Genomic DNA, 17,870 nt, shown 5'->3' with positions numbered 1-17,870 from the left:
GAAATTAAAGAATTTATTACAAAATTCGGGAGCTATTTACTTACGGGGGAATTCCATCTACATCGAAGTAAGCAAAGGTTATATGAACACGCTCTCTTGACCTTCCATGGAAGAAGTAGTGGCATTCGGTGTCTCGAGGGTAATATCCAGGCCAGTTGGGTGAGGTGAATGTTCCATTTGCGCGTTCTTGACTGTTGAAGATGAAACCGCACACTGGAATATAAAGAAAACTATTCGCAAAGCAGTTTGAGACAAACGAATTATTGATGAAGTTATTCCTATAGCTGTTACAAATTTAAACGTTTTCTGCGTGTGGATTCTGAATGCAAGGTGCAGATTGTGTTTTTACGAGGTCGAAATGAGTTACTGTTATGAAAAAAAAAAAGTTGGTGGTAGTAGAATTGAAATAATAGCATAAACTTGGTAGTTTGAAAAGCAGAACTTGATTTTTATGACATATGAAAATATTTGTATAATAAACATAACACAAAATTAAGAAATAGTTTATTGCAGTGACATATTTATAAATAGTATAAAACCAGTTAAATAAATAAATAAATATATTTATTTATTTATCAGTGACAGGCTCACCCTGCCACTGAGAAGAACTCTTAGCATTGGCTCTACCCCGTGGCAGACTCATCCTCACCACTGAGCAGAACCGCTCGTATTTCAGCTGGGGGGGGGGGGGCAACAGCAACAGCCGTGCCTCAGTTAACTTCATGGCTACAGCATTGCCATTCATTACCCCAAGCTTCCAACCGGTTTCGACCTTTATCGAAGTCTCATCAGTGGGAGCCATACCCGGGAGGGATACCAAGTTTGAAATAATGCAGAAGTCATATATATCTCATATACAAGTAGTTAAAAGGTGCTTGACTTTCTTAATAAAAATCTCTGGTATCTTTAACGCATATTACACCCAGAGTGAAAAACTTTCTACATCTTTCTCTCATACAGAGATTTTTATTAAGAAGGTTAAGCACCTTTTAACTACTTATATATGAGATATATATGATTCCTGCATTACTTCAAATTTGGTATCGATTCTTCATTCATTACTAAAATCTTGGTAGAATATGGGAGAAAGATGGCGGCTCGCATAGTAGTCTCGCATGATGGTTGTTGTTGCGAAGAATGTTTTTGATTTTAGTGGTGATTAGTGAGTTTTAGATATTGTGAATCTTCTTTGTTTGCGGAATACAAGGTAAGACTTGGACTTTTGATACAATTTTCTGGCCCTAGCCCGTTCTCTTCGCCGTTGTCAATATTTCATACCTCATTGTACACAAGAATGGAGAATGTAAACGATACCAAGGACGCCATTCAACAGTTAAACAAAGATATGTCACTTGACATTCTCAAATTCATCCTTAAGAAATTTAATACAGACTATCCTGGTTGCTTGACTCTCTTCACTCAAGTAAATGACACTGAAGATGACGATTTGGACATCGAATAGGACATTACACTTGTTCCTCCTACAAAGTCTCCCAGACAGTTCGATTGTTCACATGAGGAACAATCTAATAAAAGACGAAGAACATCGGAAGGTGGAATGGAAGATGATGTAACAACTCAACAAAATCAGATCACCCAAGATAGAAAAGAAAAGGTTCCTCCAGTTATCCTTCGAGATAAAGACAAATGGACCTCAGTCTCAAGATCCCTAGGAGAACAAAATATCAATTTCTCCTGGGCAAGAAATACTGAAGAGGGTGTTAAGATTCACCCTACCACTGTCACAGATTATCGCATGATGACAAAGCTGGACAACTCTAAATTGCCCTTCCACACCTTTGCGCTAGCAAGTGAGAAGAACTTAAAAGTAGTTCTAAGAGGAGTGGCTGAGGGTATCACAACTGATGAGATCACAGCTGACCTCATCAATCAAGGATTGACTCCAACCAAAGTCAGTAGAATGTTGAGGTCAAATAAAACACCAATGCCACTGGTGTTGGTCGAAATCTCCAACACACAAAAAAGCATCTATGAAGTTACGGACATTCGGTTGTAATTTTAAGCTTAAAATTACAACCGAACCTCTAAGGAAGAAGGCATCGGCAGGGCAGTGCCACAGATGCCAGAGGCTCCGGCATGCCCAAAAACTGTGCAGAGCTGCATACAGATGCCTAAAATGCGGTGAGGGTCACCAAACTAACTCCTGCACCAAACCCAGATCCACACCTGCCTGCTGTGCCAATTGTAGAGGACCACATCCCTCTAATTACAAGGATTGCCTTTTCTATCCAAAAAACCGTGGATCAACAAGAACTAACCACGCTCCTCCAAGCAATGACACAATACACAACCAAGAAGTTCGCCCTCCAGATCATAATACCTCACATTCGACAACACAGGAAGGCACGCGATCCTCATCCATGTCCTAATCATATGCGGAAGCGGTAAGAACCCAGACTTCATCGCAAGAGCGAACAAGCTCTAATCTGACATCAGCTTTAACCTCGTCACTTGCAACAATGCTGCATGAATTCAGCAAAGAAAGCACCTCACCATCCTCCAGAAAAAGATTCTACCTAGAAACCCAATCCATATTAACAGCTCTCTATAATGTTTAAAAAATTTAAACCAAATTCTCTCATGATAACAGCATGGAATGCCAATGGCTTAACAAAATTCTCGAGCTGCAAGAATTTGCAAAAAAGATACAATCCAGACATAATCTTGATCAATGAATCCCACCTCAGACCATCAAACAACCCAAAACTAAGAGGTTATATTTTATACAGGACAGACAGACAACTCTAGTGGAGGCGGCACAGCTATTTTCATCAAAAATTATTTAAGCCATAACTCGCTGACCAACCCCCAAACTCTAAACCTTGAGGTGACGGGCGTGGAGGTGCACACTAATAACGCATGCAAACTCCAAATCTACGCAGCATACAATCCTCCCAGCATTCCACTATTGACAGCAGACTTAGACTCCATCCTCGGCTCCACGGATTCCATAATTATAGCAGGAGACCTAAACTCCAAACATACGGCCTGGTTCAGTTTGTCAATCAACTCCAAAGGCCGTACCTTATTCAACTACACGTTACTCAACTCATCAATAGTAGCTGGACCCACTGAGCCCACCCACTACAGCCCATCAGGAAGTTCTGATGTATTAGACATAGTTATCCTCAGAAACATCAAATATCAATACCAGCTGGAGACAGTAGAAGAGCTTAACTCAGATCATAATCCCATCCTGCTCAGGTTAGGACTTCAAGATCAGCTCTCTCCCCATCATTCTTTCATACCATGGGACAAGCTCTCTAAGGTTCTCCCAGTCCACATCGGCCTACCCCCTGTCATTCATAAAAAAAGAAGAAATAGACCAAGCTGTAAGCAATTTAACTAGGCAAATCCACACAGCAATAGCATCAGTCACTCAAACCACTGTCTTCCACGCTTCTAATTGGATCTCAGAAGAGATAATGGACCTGATCAGGGCCAAAAATAAAGCCAGAGAGCGATATCACAACACCAGAGTCCCAGAGGACAAAGCAACCTTAAACACCTTGAACAGACAGGTTCAAGAAGCCCTTCAGATCCATAGGATTCCAAATGAGAATCTAAACTCAAGGAAATCAACCCAGAAGATAACCTCATGTGGAAGTTTGTAAATTCTCTTCGTACCAAAAGACAACCACTTCCCATTTAAAGGCCAATCTTGGAATGACACACTCAGATGAAGAAAAAGTAGAAGCCCTAATTGACAATCTGGAAAATCAATGCAGCCCATCTTATGCAAACTTAAATATCAATCTTATTTACAAAGTTCACCGTAAAGTTAGAAATGCACTAAGTCAGCCTAAGGATGATTTAGAAACCATCACCGCCACATCTCCAACAGAAATAATAAATATAATTTCCCATCTGAAGAATAAAAAGGCCCCCGGCCCTGACGGCATTACCAATAGAATAATAAAGCCACTCCCACGGAAAGCCATAATTCATCCAGTTAATATAACTAATTCTATTTTAAGATTCCAGTACTTTCCCACAGATTGGAAAATCGCGGCCATTATACCTCTGAAAAAGCCTGGCAATAACCCACAACTTCCCCAAAGCTACAGGCCCATCAGTCTTCTTTCCTGTCTTGGCAAAGTAATAGAAAAGGTCATCTTATCAAGACTACAATCAGCAGTGGATCAACAGAAAATAATCCCAAATGAGCAATTTGGGTTTCGCAAAGCTCACAACACGGTGCAACAAATTCACCGATTAACAGAACATATCACTCATGGTTTTAACTGGCACCTTCACACTGCTCCTGTATTTTTGGATGTTGCCAAGGCCTTTGATAAGGTCTGGCATCAAGGCCTTATCTTCAAATTAATTGAAAACAATTTCCCAATTAAACTAGTGAAACTCATATATCAATGAAAGATACATGCAAGTAAAACTCAACGAAATTTTGTCATCAAGGCGCAAAATCCTGGTGGGAGTACCTCAGGGTTCTCTTCTGGCCCCAATACTTTTCACAACTTACATGGCAGATATTCCTCTCAATTCAAGAACAACTACTACGGCCCTTTATGCCGACGACACCGCTATTCTAGCTAGATCACTCAACCCTCGCCTAGCAATCACTAGACTCCAAGGAAGTATCAATGAGCTAGCAAACTGGTTCACCAACTGGAGGATTCAAGTGAACCCCCTTAAAAGCTCAGCCATGGTGTTTTCAAGAAGAAAGATCTGCAACAAAGAAAACATCCTGCTCTCTGGTCAAAAGATCCCATGGCAATCAGAGACCAAATATCTTGGGGTATTAATGGATAAGAAACTCCTTTTTAACAAACACATCAATCTCATTTGCTTCAAATCTTCCAAAGTCATAGTCTGGGGGATCGTCTAATTTTTAGAGAGGTCTTTACTTAAAAAACCACCTCAGTAAAGGTCGAAACCCATCAGGAAGTTCTGATGTATTAGACATAGTTATCCTCAGAAACATCAAATATCAATACCAGCTGGAGACAGTAAGGGCCATTAAGGGCCATTATGCAATGCATAATGGCCCTTACCATTATGCATTGCATTATACACGTCCAAAAGGTGGGGATGTTTTGCATTATGGGATACATACTAAGGCAAGTGATATGAAGTCATCAACCTCTGTATACAAGTAGCTCAGGGCTGAATATATTTCAGGTGCAAAATTTTGTTTTGTTTACTTGGGAAAAGGATTAAAACCAGGTATATATAAAATTTCTTGGTATCTTTAACACACACACACACACACACACACACACACACACACACACACACACACACACACACACACACACACACACACACACACACACACACACACACACACACACACACAGGGTGTCCCAAAATTCACGCAAGATAGAAAACACAGGTTTTTAATTAAAAATTGTAATTTCTTATTGATTCATAAAGTATACAGTGTAGGGTTATGCATGGAATAGCATATCGGGTAAATGGCCTCCACGGCTTTGCTGGCACATACGCACTCTTTTGTCGAAATTTTCCATGACCGTTTTGCATAAACCTTATTGTTGGCATAAACCTTAGACTTTAAAAAACCCCAAAGAAAAAAGTCCAACGGCGTTAAGTCACATGATCCGGGTGGCCAATTCTGATCAACAAAACGGGAAATTACGCGACCAGGAAATGACTCATGCAGTAATTGAATTGTTTCTCGGGCTGTATGGCATGTGGCACCGTCTTGTTGAAACCACATGTCGTCCACATCCATATCTTGCAATTTAGGCACAAAAAACTGGATTATCATGTCGCGATAGCGAGCACCATTAACTGTTATTGCCTTACCAGCCGCATTTTCGAAGACGAATGGACCGATGATGCCCAAAATCCGCACCAAACAGTGACATGTTGTGGATGCATTTGTTTCTCAACAATCACTCGTGGATTTTCTGAACCCCAAATGCGACAATTTTGTCGATTAACGAAGCCATCAAGATGAAAATGAGCCTCATCGCTGAAGATGATTTTGTTCGAAAAATAAGCATTCGCTTGTTGTTATTCCATAATCCATTCAACGAACTCTCTTCGCTGTGTGTGGTCAGTAGGCTTCAGTTCTTGAGTCAATTGAACTTTGTAAGCATAAAGATGCAAATCTTTCGTGAGAATACGCTGTAGAGAGCTTCTCGAAATGTCCAATTCAAGACCACGGTGCCGAATTGATGTTCCTGGACTCTCAGCAACACTCTCACGAACTGCTTCGATGTTTTCTGTTGAACGACTTGTTGAAGGACGGCCAGAGTGTATAAGATCACTAATTGATCCAGTTTCCTTGAATTATTTAATTATTTTTTTCACAGTTGATGAAGTTAAATCACTATTCCAACCATATTTTGTACGAAAATTGCGAACTGTAGCTGCCAAACCTTCATTATTTTTAAAATACTAATAAAGCGCAAATTTGTTTCTATTTGTTCGCTTAAAACTCGACTGATCTGATTTTTATACGATTTTCTTTCATATGTATCAGGTAGAGCTGGTCAGGTTTTAGTTTCCGGGGAGGGTACTGAATATATATATTTTTTTTTGGGGGGGGGAAGGCGGCAGTAAGCCAAATAAGTTTGGGAACCAATTTTCTAAGCAGACAAATACTAAACTTCCTGTTTAATTAAAGTAAAAGTGCCTAATATGATGAGGAGGGTCAACTCCACATAATGCAACAGATCCAATTTATCAGTAGGAGAACATAAGAAGGAAAATAATTTCCATGGACTAAACTTTTCCTTCATATTTAAACAGTGATCAGCATTCATTTTCATATTTTTTTAATAACGAAATTCATCGACTAAAAATGATTTGTATGAAAGTCTACTATTCTTTAAGGTATAGTGGTATTACGGACATCTTGAGGAGGTACCGAAACATAATTATGGTTTCTTCTTATTATAATTTATTTACGCTTATTTTATTTTTTAATTTAATTTTTTTTACCTATGAGATATCACAATCCTCAGAATGAAATAGATTTAATGAAGTTAAACCCTTGCTGCAAATTATTGGACCCGAGGATGATGGATTAATCCTTGGATGTTATATCTGACTAAAATGATGGTGAGATTGCATTGATATATTAGGGATGGTGGTAGATAGTGAGTTCGAGTTTAGAGCTCATATTGCTAAAGTTGCCCGTACGACTACTTGGCTATTGAAGAACACATTAACAAGTAGAGATAAGGAAGTCGTTATTTCTCTTTATAAGGCCTTGATACGCCCACATCTGGATTACTGTGCTCAAGTTTGTTCTCCTGGAATTCTTGGGGGATGAGGAAGTGGTGGAGAGGATTCGGAGGTGAGGGACCAAGATGGTCTGTGGAATGTTCCCTATGAGAATAGACTGAAGGTGTGTGAATTGCAAAAGACGGTTGATAGGAGAAAAAGAGGGGATATGATAGAAACATTTAAGTTGCTTAAAGGGTTTTATAGGAGAGATACAGGGGAAATGTTTCAGCACTTGGCTAGAGGGATCAGAACAAGGGGTCATCCCTGGAAGTTGAATAAAGGTGTGGTCAGTAGGGGGGGGGGTGAGGACTAGATTTTTTTCTTGGAGAGTTGTGAATAAGTGGAATGGGTTGCCAAAGTCAGTTATCAGTACTTTGTCCGTGAATGGGATCAGGGAGAGATATGATATATTGTGTGGGATAGATTGGGTCTCCCACGATGAGTCTTTGGACTCCATGGAGATGCTCGTATAATAATAATAATTATTATTATATATTATTTATTTATATATTATATAAATAATATATAAATAAATATTGTGTGGGTTAAAGATACCAAGAAATCTTATATATATATAATATATAAAAACAAACAAACAAACAAAATATTCTATATTTTTTTCGCACGCACACACACACAGAAAGAGAGAGAGAAGATTATCATATCGGTAGTTAATAATAATACAAAAAAAGTTTATTATAAAATATGAAAATTACATTGCTCCTAGGAACCTCGTTCAGGAATAATTCTATATTTCTTTCCCACGCACACACGCAAAATCATTAAAAACTGATTTGAGAAACTTCCCTTATCCTTATAAGGACTGGCTTAAAGGGGCGAAGCAAGGATACTTTTCATCTTCCCCGTTATCTGTAGAGGACAGTGCAGGGATAAGGTATTATTGAGCAATTAAAGCTCTGATCATGGCAGGGGGGGGTAACGGCAATAGCCGAGCCTCAGTTAGAACTTCATTGGCTACAGCATTGCCATCCATTACTCTCCAAGGGTATTGGATTGAATTAATCCAAATTTTCGCCTAATTATTTCCTTATCCTTATAAGGACTGGCTTAAAAGGGCGAAGTAAGAATGCTTTTCATCTTCCCCGTTATCTGTAGAGGTCAGTGTAGGGATAAGGTGTCATTGAGCTATTAAAGCTCTGATCATGGCAGGAGGGTAACAGCAATAGCCGAGCCTCAGTTAGAACTTCATTGGCTACAGCATTGCCATCCATTACCCTCCAAGAGTATTGGATTGAATGAATCAATCACCGCATCTCACGGTCGATTGATACCACCCCGCCTAATTATTTAGTCTTCTCATTATCCTATTGTAATATTGTAGTACAAAACTTTTAAAGGTGTATATTAAATTCTTATAAAATTATTTTAAATAATTAAAATAATAAGTAAATAATTAAGTAAAATAAAGTAGAACTATGATCTCTAAAAGAAGTATAATATTTTTTTTTGGTAACTAGTTTAAAATAACATCCATGACTTCACTTCCTGAAAAAGCAATAAAAACACAAAAAAGAGAACTTGCAATATAAAGAGAAAATTTCTAAGCTGCCACCAATACATGTATGGCAAAAACAAATAGATTAAAAAATACAGAAAAAAAATGTAATTCTACAGATTCTCAAACGTGATGATCCGACAAATGGATGTGACGTAAGATTTAAACGGGATCATTCAAATACCATTCATTTATATAGAATTATTCTATTTCTAACAAGAAATAGAAAAAAAATGTATTTTTATTGTAATATTAGTATACAGTTTCCAAATAATGATGCTCACAGTGAAGAGAGGAATGTGGCTAATAATACATCAATATATTACTGTAAGTTGGGGGTAGTGATGGTTGTTTTAAGAGCTAATAACATATCGATAGTTAATAATAATACAAAAAAAGTTTATTTTAACATATTAAAATTACATTTCGCCTAAGAACACACAACACACACACAGAGAGAGAGAGAGATTATCATAAAGTCTCATCTGAAATGAAATATCCAAAGAACGAACAATTCGTTCTACTGTCAAATTTAATAAGGTTTTACTTGAGGCTTCTGAAACTTTTTTTAAGGAAAATTTACGAAGTTTGTGGTAAAACTCGCGCCCCACAGGCATTAATAATAACAAGCAGAAAACCACGTGAAGAATTGAATTGATTGATTTTTTCATTTATTTATCGAAAAAAATAGTGTCTACAATTTTTTTTATTCACGTACTTCGCAGGTTAAATTTCTTCAATATAATCATTTTCCATCGGTATAACCTTTTCCCCAAGCTTAGTACTAATGAAAAAAAAAAACATCTGTAAAGCTGAGTTCTGATTTCTCTAGAAACACTGGTCTATTGCTTCAAAGATGTTCACTTCGCGCTGAAAATGGAAAGATCAATGTTAGGAGGATTCGTGTCAGAAGAGTAGCACGAAAACTGACTTGGAAAAATAAATATATATGCCATTCAATAGACAATGAAATCCCACACTACCTTAAGTTATAGTCACTAATCTAATAGTTCTAATAAGAACTGGGCGATGGACTGAGTTTTGACTCTTTATCCCGTCATCTGAATGAAGAAAATCTGTATGGATGGTGTTATTGTGCTAAAAGCTCTAGTCATGGCTAGGTAACGGCAATTGCCGAGCCTCAGTTAAAGCTTCATTGGCTACAGCATTGCTATCCGCTACCCTGATTAGTAAGTAAAATCTCAAAAAATCGGACGATCTCTAGGCCACTCCATAGTGGGCGAAAGACCGTCCATATCTCATCTCAGCGTTGGTTCCACTCAGTGACGGGCTCCCCGACCACTGAGCAGAACCGCTCAAATTCCGAAGAAAATAATTCACCGACAAAGCCCCTCAGCGGGCCCTGCCGGAAAACACCTTCCCCGGAGACTCTAAGTGCTCCCTTAAGGCAAAAACCTTAAGAGAGAGATAACAGCAACAGCAGAACCTCAGTTAACTTCCTTGGCTCAGCATTGCTATTCGCTACCCTGATTAGTAAGTAAAGGGTAAAATCTCAAAAAATCGGACGATCTCTAGGCCACTCCATAGTGGGCGAAAGACCGTCCATGTCTCAGCGTTGGTTCCACTTAGTGACGGCCGCCCCGTCCTAGCACCCCGACGGGCTCCCCGTTTAAGCAGAACCGCTCAGCGTTGGTTCCACTCAGTGTCGGCCGCCCCGTCTTAGCACCCCGACTACTGAGCAGAACCGCTCAAATTCCGAGGAAAATAATTCACCGACTAGAACCCCTCAGCGGGCCGTGCCGGAGAACACCTTCCCCGGAGACTCAAGGTGCTCCCTTAAGGCAAAAACCCTAAGGGAGCGAACTCAAAAACTCACACCCAGGATAACAGCAACAGCCGAACCTCAGTTTACTTCCTTGGTTCAGCATTGCTAATTGTTACCCTGATTAGTAAGTAAAGGATAAAATCTCAAAAAATCGGACGATCTCTAGGCCACTCCATAGTGGGCGAAAGATCGTCCATATCTCAGCGTTGGTTCCACTCAGTGACGGGCTCCCCGACCACTGAGCAGAACCGCTCAAATTCCGAGGAAAATAATTCACCGACAAGAACCCCTCAGCGGGCCCTGCCGGAGAACACCTTCCCCAGAGACTCAAGGTGCTCCCTTAAGGCAAAAACCCTAAGGGAGCGAACTCAAAAACTCACACCCAGGATAACAGCAACAGCCGAACCTCAGTTTACTTCCTCGGTTCAGCATTGCTAATTGTTACCTGGAAGTCCTAAAAAGGACTGGTCACCTACCTCCTTATATAGTCACTAATTATCCTGCTAAAATAATTTGTAATTTTCTATATAAAAATCAAATTGGTGTATTGTTATGCTCTAAATAAACTTCAGATTTTTATAGACTGTAAATAAATTAAGTGATACATAAGAAATTAAATATGTTTTCAGATTTTTAGCTTATAAGAAATTAAATATATTTTTAGAATCATTTCTCACAAGATAAAGAGGAACGTATCATATCTGAGTCATCAATAGAGTAACATTTTTTTTTAACACAAAATTAATCTGTTATGTAATCACGATGGATATATTTACGTAGAATAACATGTCGGCAGTAAAATAATGTGTATACAAAGATAATATTAAGGTAGTAATAAAAAGTCTCCTCTTTTCCTTATGAGAAATATTTCTTAAAACACGTTTAATTTCTTATACGCTATCTTATATGATCTTATATGACAATACACCAATCTGATTTTTATATAGAAAATTATAAATTATTTTTAGTAGAATAGAATAATTTGTGAAAGAATGGTCATCCAATACCCTTGGAGGGTAATGGATGGCAATGCTGTTGCCAATGACGTTCTAACTGAGGCTCGGCTATTGCTGTTACCCTCCTGCCATGATCAGAGCTTTAATTGCTCAATAACACCTTATCCCTACACTGTCCTCTACAGATAACGGGGAAGATGAAAAGCATTCTTGCTTCGCCCCTTTAAGCCAGTCCTTATATAAGGATAAGAATAATTTGTGGCTGGTGGAGGAAAAGAATTGAAAACCCTTGGAGAGTAATGGATGGCAATGCTGTAGCCAATGTATTCAAATATGCTTACCTGAGAAATATATATATATATATATTTCTCAGGTAAGCATATTTGAATACTTTTAAACATGAACAGTTTAAGTCCCGACGACTTTGTCCAATCTCTGGATAAGAAGCTGGTGCTCGACCTCCTCAAAAAACTGTTGAAGAAATTTGAGTGGCTAGGGTTTCTAAACCTATATTCAGCGTCAGATGACTGCACAGAAGGGGACAACTCAACACCAGGGGAAGAAGGGAAGATGAACCTGATAATCTCTGTTCCGACACCAAAAAACCATACAGAAACCCATGCTTGAAAAAAGAGTAAAACAGTGGAGATTCAGGTGAACGAGGGGATGAAAGAAGATGCCCCCAAAACTGACCTCCCCACACCCAACAATGAAAAAGTCCCGCCAATTGTACTACGGGAAAAAGAACGATGGACGGCCCTCAGGCACATTATGCAAAACCACCAAATTGCCTATTCATGGGCAAAAAACGTAGAAGACGAAGTTAAAATCCAGCCTGCCACAGTAGGCGACTACAAACACCTCACCACCTCACAAAAACCACCATGGATGAGTTAGATATTAAATATCATACTTACTCACTGAAGTCGGAGAAAAACCTAAACGTTGTACTCAGGGGAGTAACAGAAAATATCTGCACAGATGAAATAACTGAAGACTTCCATCTCCACGATCTCCCACCTGTCAAGGTCAGCAGAATGTTACGGGCCGACAAAAGTCCAATGCCCCTAGTACTCGTAGAGATACCTAACACACACAAGAACATATACAACATAACAACGATCTGTGGTCTGAAAATCACAACAGAACCACTAAGAAAAAGAGCCTCATCAGACCAGTGTCACAGATGTCAGAAATACAGACACGCACAGAAACTCTGCAGAGCAGACTACAAATGTGGATAAAACCACCCCACAGCAACCTGCTCAAAACACAGGACCTCACCAGCCAAATGCGCGAACTGCGGGGGCCCAACCCGGCAAACTACAGAGGCCGCAGTCACTACCCTAAGAACAAAACAGACAACAAAAGGAAATAGATCTCTCAACCCTGCCCACAGGCACCAGAGTTGAAGGCTCCCCAGTTGCCTGACACCCAACAAAAGACAACAAAATACCAGCTCTCACAAATGGAAAATATCAACAATCTGGAAAGCCACCGTCGAAGCAGGACATATGCCGAAGTAGCCCGCTCATCCAAAGATATCCAGCAGGACCAAATTCTTCCAAACATGACAACAGTCATCACAGCCTCATTGGCAAACATGCTTCAAGACTTCAGTAAGTCAAACCCTTCACCAAACTCCACAAAAAGATTTCTAAAAGAAACTCAAACCACCATATCAGTGCTTGTTAATGAACAAAACTAGATTACCCCCAGATTCACTACAGATCGCCGTTTGGAACGCCAGTGGCCTAAAAAACAAGACACTGGAGCTTCAAGAGTTCTTTCAGAGATACAACCTCGACATCATCCTAATTAATGAAACTCATCTAAGAGACCTGCAGACAATCCAAAACTGAGAGGCTACACACTGTATAGAAATGACCGACTGGACTAAGAGGCGGTCGTACAGCCATATTTATCAGGAACTGCATCAGGCACAATGGAATACTCACCTCCAACCCCCCCCGAACCTCCAACCTAGAACTCACCGGTGTCGAAGTCCACACAAACTCAACTGGAAAACTCAACAAACAAAACCGTCTCCCAGAAGAAATAATGGACTTAACCCCTCTAACGTACCAATTAAAAATCAGAAAGCGGTCGTTTTTCTGCCAATTTTTTGGGCGAGGGTGACTTGCTGGATCAAATTCATCATAATGTGAAAAATAATGATGAATTTGTGCAAACGCAAACGAAATAGCCGATACACGCCGTTGGCAACTTTTCTCGGCTGAAAGGAAATAGGCACAAGATTGTCTAACGTCTATATTCGGTTGTATTTATATGTGAAACCAAAATTCAAAATCAATTTTGGCGCAATAAACAAAATACGTGTCACAGACGTCTTTGTATGTTAAGGGGTTAATAAGGGGAGAAAACAGACAAAGCAAAAGATATCACAACACACGTGCTCCCCAGGACAAAACGGCCCTCAACAGACCGAACAAATCTGTCCGAGAAGCTCTCCAGAACCACAGGAACCAACAATGGGAAAACAAGCTCACCTCCATCTCCACAGCAGATCATTCCATATGGAAATTCCTAAACAACCTCAGGAACAAGCGCAAATCCCTCCCCCCCCTCCAAGCAGAACAGCACCTTGCATACACAGATGCTGACAAAACTGAAGCCATAGCAAGAAACCTAGAGAAACAATGTAGTCCTGCATATGAGAACCTAAACATCAGCCATGTATACAAGATCCATCGTAAAGTCAGGTTCACAGTAAATCGTCCTGATGACAATCCAAGCTCCATAATGACTACCTCACCTACCGAAATAATCGGCATCAACAACCACCTCAAGATCAAAAAAGCCCCTGGTCCCGACGGCATCACTAACATAGTCATCAAGGCACTACCACGCAAAGTCATAGCACATCTGGCAAACATCATAAACTCCATCCCCAAATGGCAGCACTTCCTCCAGTCATGGAAAATAGCTGACATCATCCCAATTCACAAACCAGGCAAAGACCCACACCTACCTGAAAATTACCGTCCCATCAGCCTGCTATCAAACTTAGGAAAAATAGCAGAGAAAATCATCCACATCAGACTCCAAGATCATTTCAACCAACTAAATATCATTCCACAACACCAATTTGGCTTCTGTCAAAATCACAGCCCCACCCAACAGATCCATAGACTGGTAGAATACATCACCACAGGATTTAATTGGAATCAACACACTGGAGCCGTCTTCCTAGACATCTCAAAGGCCTTCGATAAGATCTGGCACCAAGGCCTCCTCTACAAACTTATCATCGCTAACCTTCCACTAAACATGATACACCTGATTAAATCATACCTCTCAAACAGGAGGATGCAAGTCAAAATCAATGAAACAATCTCAACCCAACGGAAAATCCTCGCTGGAGTTCCTCAAGGATCACTGCTAGCCCCGATCCTGTTCAATATCTACATGGCAGACATCCCTCAAAATCCTCTCACATCCACCATCGCCCTTTATGCAGATGACACGGCTATTCTAGCCAGATTCCGCCAACCAAATCTCGTAACCAAAAAACTACAAGACACCATCCTGAATCTAGAAAAATGGTTTACAGACTGGCGACTACAATTAAACCCACAGAAAAGCACAACGATACTCTTCACAAGAAGACGCAACCCCCCCCCCCCCCCCCAAAGGAGACATCACCCTGTTCAACTGTAAAATTCCCTGGAAAACTGAAACAAAATACCTCGGAATACTTCTCGATAAGCGATTATGCTTCAACAACCACATCAAGAGCACATACACCAAAGCTTCAAAAGTTATCGCCCAGCTATACCCCTTGATCAACAGACACAGCAAACTAAGCTCAAGAAACAAAATTCTACTCTACAAGACAGTGATCCGTCCCACAATTATACACGCCTCCCCAGCCTGGAGCCATACCTCCAAGACAAACATCCTCAAGCTACAAAGACTACAGAACAAGTGCCTGCGAATGATACTGGACGCCCCGTGGTTCATCAGGAACGCCCAGATCCACCGGGACATAAATATCCCCTACATCTCTCCACTACTACGCTCCCTAGCAGAAAAATTCTTTATGTAAACATCTACGCATCCAAACCAACTAATACAACAAGCCGGAAACTATGACGGTAATGACCACTGGAAACATAAAAGACCGAAAGCCATCCTAACACTCAACGACGTGTAACCACTTCTGCCCACTCAGGGGCGAGCTAAAATAGCTCACAAATCTCTCCCATCACTGCTCCCGAAACAGACAACAGGGAATATGAAAAGCGTCAAGCTTCACCCTCTGCGCTATATGTCCTGCGTTTGTGGCTACAGCCTAAGGTAGTGTCGGTTCTCATTGGTTATTTCTCTGCTACTTTGTCAGTCATCAATAGAGTAACAACCTTTTTTTTTTTTTAACAGAATTAATATTACAGTTATGTAATCACAATGGAGATATTTATGTAAAATAACATGTAGGCAGGAAAACGATGTGTATAGAAAGATACTATTAAGGTAGTACAAACAATACAAACATGGTGGTACAAACAATAAATAATATGTGTATATTAAGGTAGTAATAAAATTTACGTAGAATAATATGTAGGCAGGAAAATAATATGTGTATAGAAAGATACTATTAAGGTAATAATAAAAAAGGCCACCTCTGCTTGTAGCTAGGGGTATTTTATGAGAAAATTTTTATTATTGATTTATTCACAGTATTACGATATACTATAGGTCTTGGCCTTTGTGGAGTGGAAATGTCATAAAAATATATGTATGTGTGTGTGTGAAAGAAGGAAACAGACTGAAATACAGGGATAAAAAGAACGCGCGTGAGAGATAGAATAGATTAAAGAACAGAAGAAAATAGGCCAATGAAACCAACCAAGTACGGAGGAACAGAAATAAAAACATAGTGAGAAATGTAGAGAGAAAGTGCGCATGTCTGTTCGTTGATGCACACATCAAAATTCTTTGTTCGTCTAATCTGGTGGGAGAATTGGTGGTAGGCTTGAGACAAATCTCCGAGTTCATCGGGTGTGTGTGGTATTGATACAGTGAGAATGTACTCATTTAGAGAGGTTTATCTTCCACGCGGTCGCTTCGTAAGACTCGGAGAAAAGGAAAAAGCCGTGGGAAGGGTACAAACATCAGCTGTTGACATTGAGAAACAGAAGGGAGTAGAGAGAGAGGATGAAGAAGGGATGCAGACATTTATTGCGCTTATCGTACGCAGAAAAAAAAAAAGGGTGTAGCGTGGATAGCACGAGCATCCTCGAGATATATATGGTTTCAATTTTCTTTCTTAATTCTCGACGACGTTTCCGTAGAGATAAAAACGCCATCTGCGGGGGTTCGACGTGTGCGATATCGGCACGTGAGTGGAAATCTGAACATGTCGGATGACGTGAGGCGAGTCTTAAGGGTTTACTGTGACGGATGTCCGCTGATTGGTTTTGCTTATTACGAAGACGTGTAATGAATTGGATGTCAACGTACATCACGCTGTACTCCCACTTTAGCTCAAGGGTTTGGGAGAGGAGGAGAAAGCGTATCCATGAAAAGACCTACTTTAACTGTCAGAGAGGTTCTTGTGGAAAATTTCTTATCTCATGCATCTAACCAAATGTCCTCTTCCAGTCTAGATTCAAGGAGCCAGATCCGCTATAATAGCCCACTATAGGAAGGGAAGTCTACGAGAAAACTAACACGATCTGTGCACGATTCACTCACCATACGAAGCTCAACAAGAACCAACCATAAACTTTTTCGAAAAAATATTTCAAAACATACTTTGAAAAAAAACCAATGCATATATAAATATAAAAAAAAAAATTCAACTACATCCATAAACACTTTTTAATAATAATCTGAAACAAAAAATAAAATGGTGTATTTTATTATTACCATTTATTATTTTTAATTTCAATTTAATTTTAATCTGTCTATTTTAAAATATTTATTGATAAAATTTATTTATTTTTATTTAATATTAATTGTTTATATTGTATATAAGACTAAAATGTCAAATGAATACGTACATACAAAAAAAATGAAAGAAGAAATTGTCCAAGTAATTTTATTCAATATACATCTTTATATACTGTATGTGTACAACTTTTTCGTATGATAAACACAAGCAGTATTATGACACAAAATTTGAAATAAAAAAAAATTAAATATGAAAAATCAGTACAAAAACGAAAAAAAAACATTGTTAGCTAAATTACATAGAAGTGATACGATCATGCGATTTTTAATAACTTATTCAAAAGATATAAAACGTTTTTGTTTCATACTCATTCTGTTGGAGGATTTGTGTTAAGTATTTTAGTTCTTCATTACATCTTTCTTGTGTGCTGGAGATATTGTATGCTCTGTCTCG

General features: G+C 39.4%; 1 protein-coding gene across 1 annotated transcript in view; it reads right to left on the bottom strand.

Annotated features, from left to right (window-relative positions):
• Window positions 1–17,870, bottom strand: part of LOC150099306 (suppressor of lurcher protein 1-like) — a 222,869-nt gene that overhangs the window by 15,367 nt on the left and 189,632 nt on the right. The window contains exon 5 of the mRNA XM_090403542.1: window positions 45–213. Within this exon, the coding sequence (XP_090259668.1) occupies window positions 45–213 (169 nt within the window). The remainder of the gene's footprint in view (window positions 1–44; window positions 214–17,870) is intronic.

The sequence above is a fragment of the Typopeltis vanoorti genome, chromosome 14, assembly GCF_054136105.1.
Source record: "Typopeltis vanoorti isolate ZY-2024b chromosome 14, IOZ_Tvanoo_1.0, whole genome shotgun sequence".
Classification (NCBI taxonomy): domain Eukaryota; kingdom Metazoa; phylum Arthropoda; class Arachnida; order Uropygi; family Thelyphonidae; genus Typopeltis; species Typopeltis vanoorti.
Note: the sequence above shows the minus strand (reverse complement) of the source record. Positions and strands in the feature narration are given on the sequence as shown.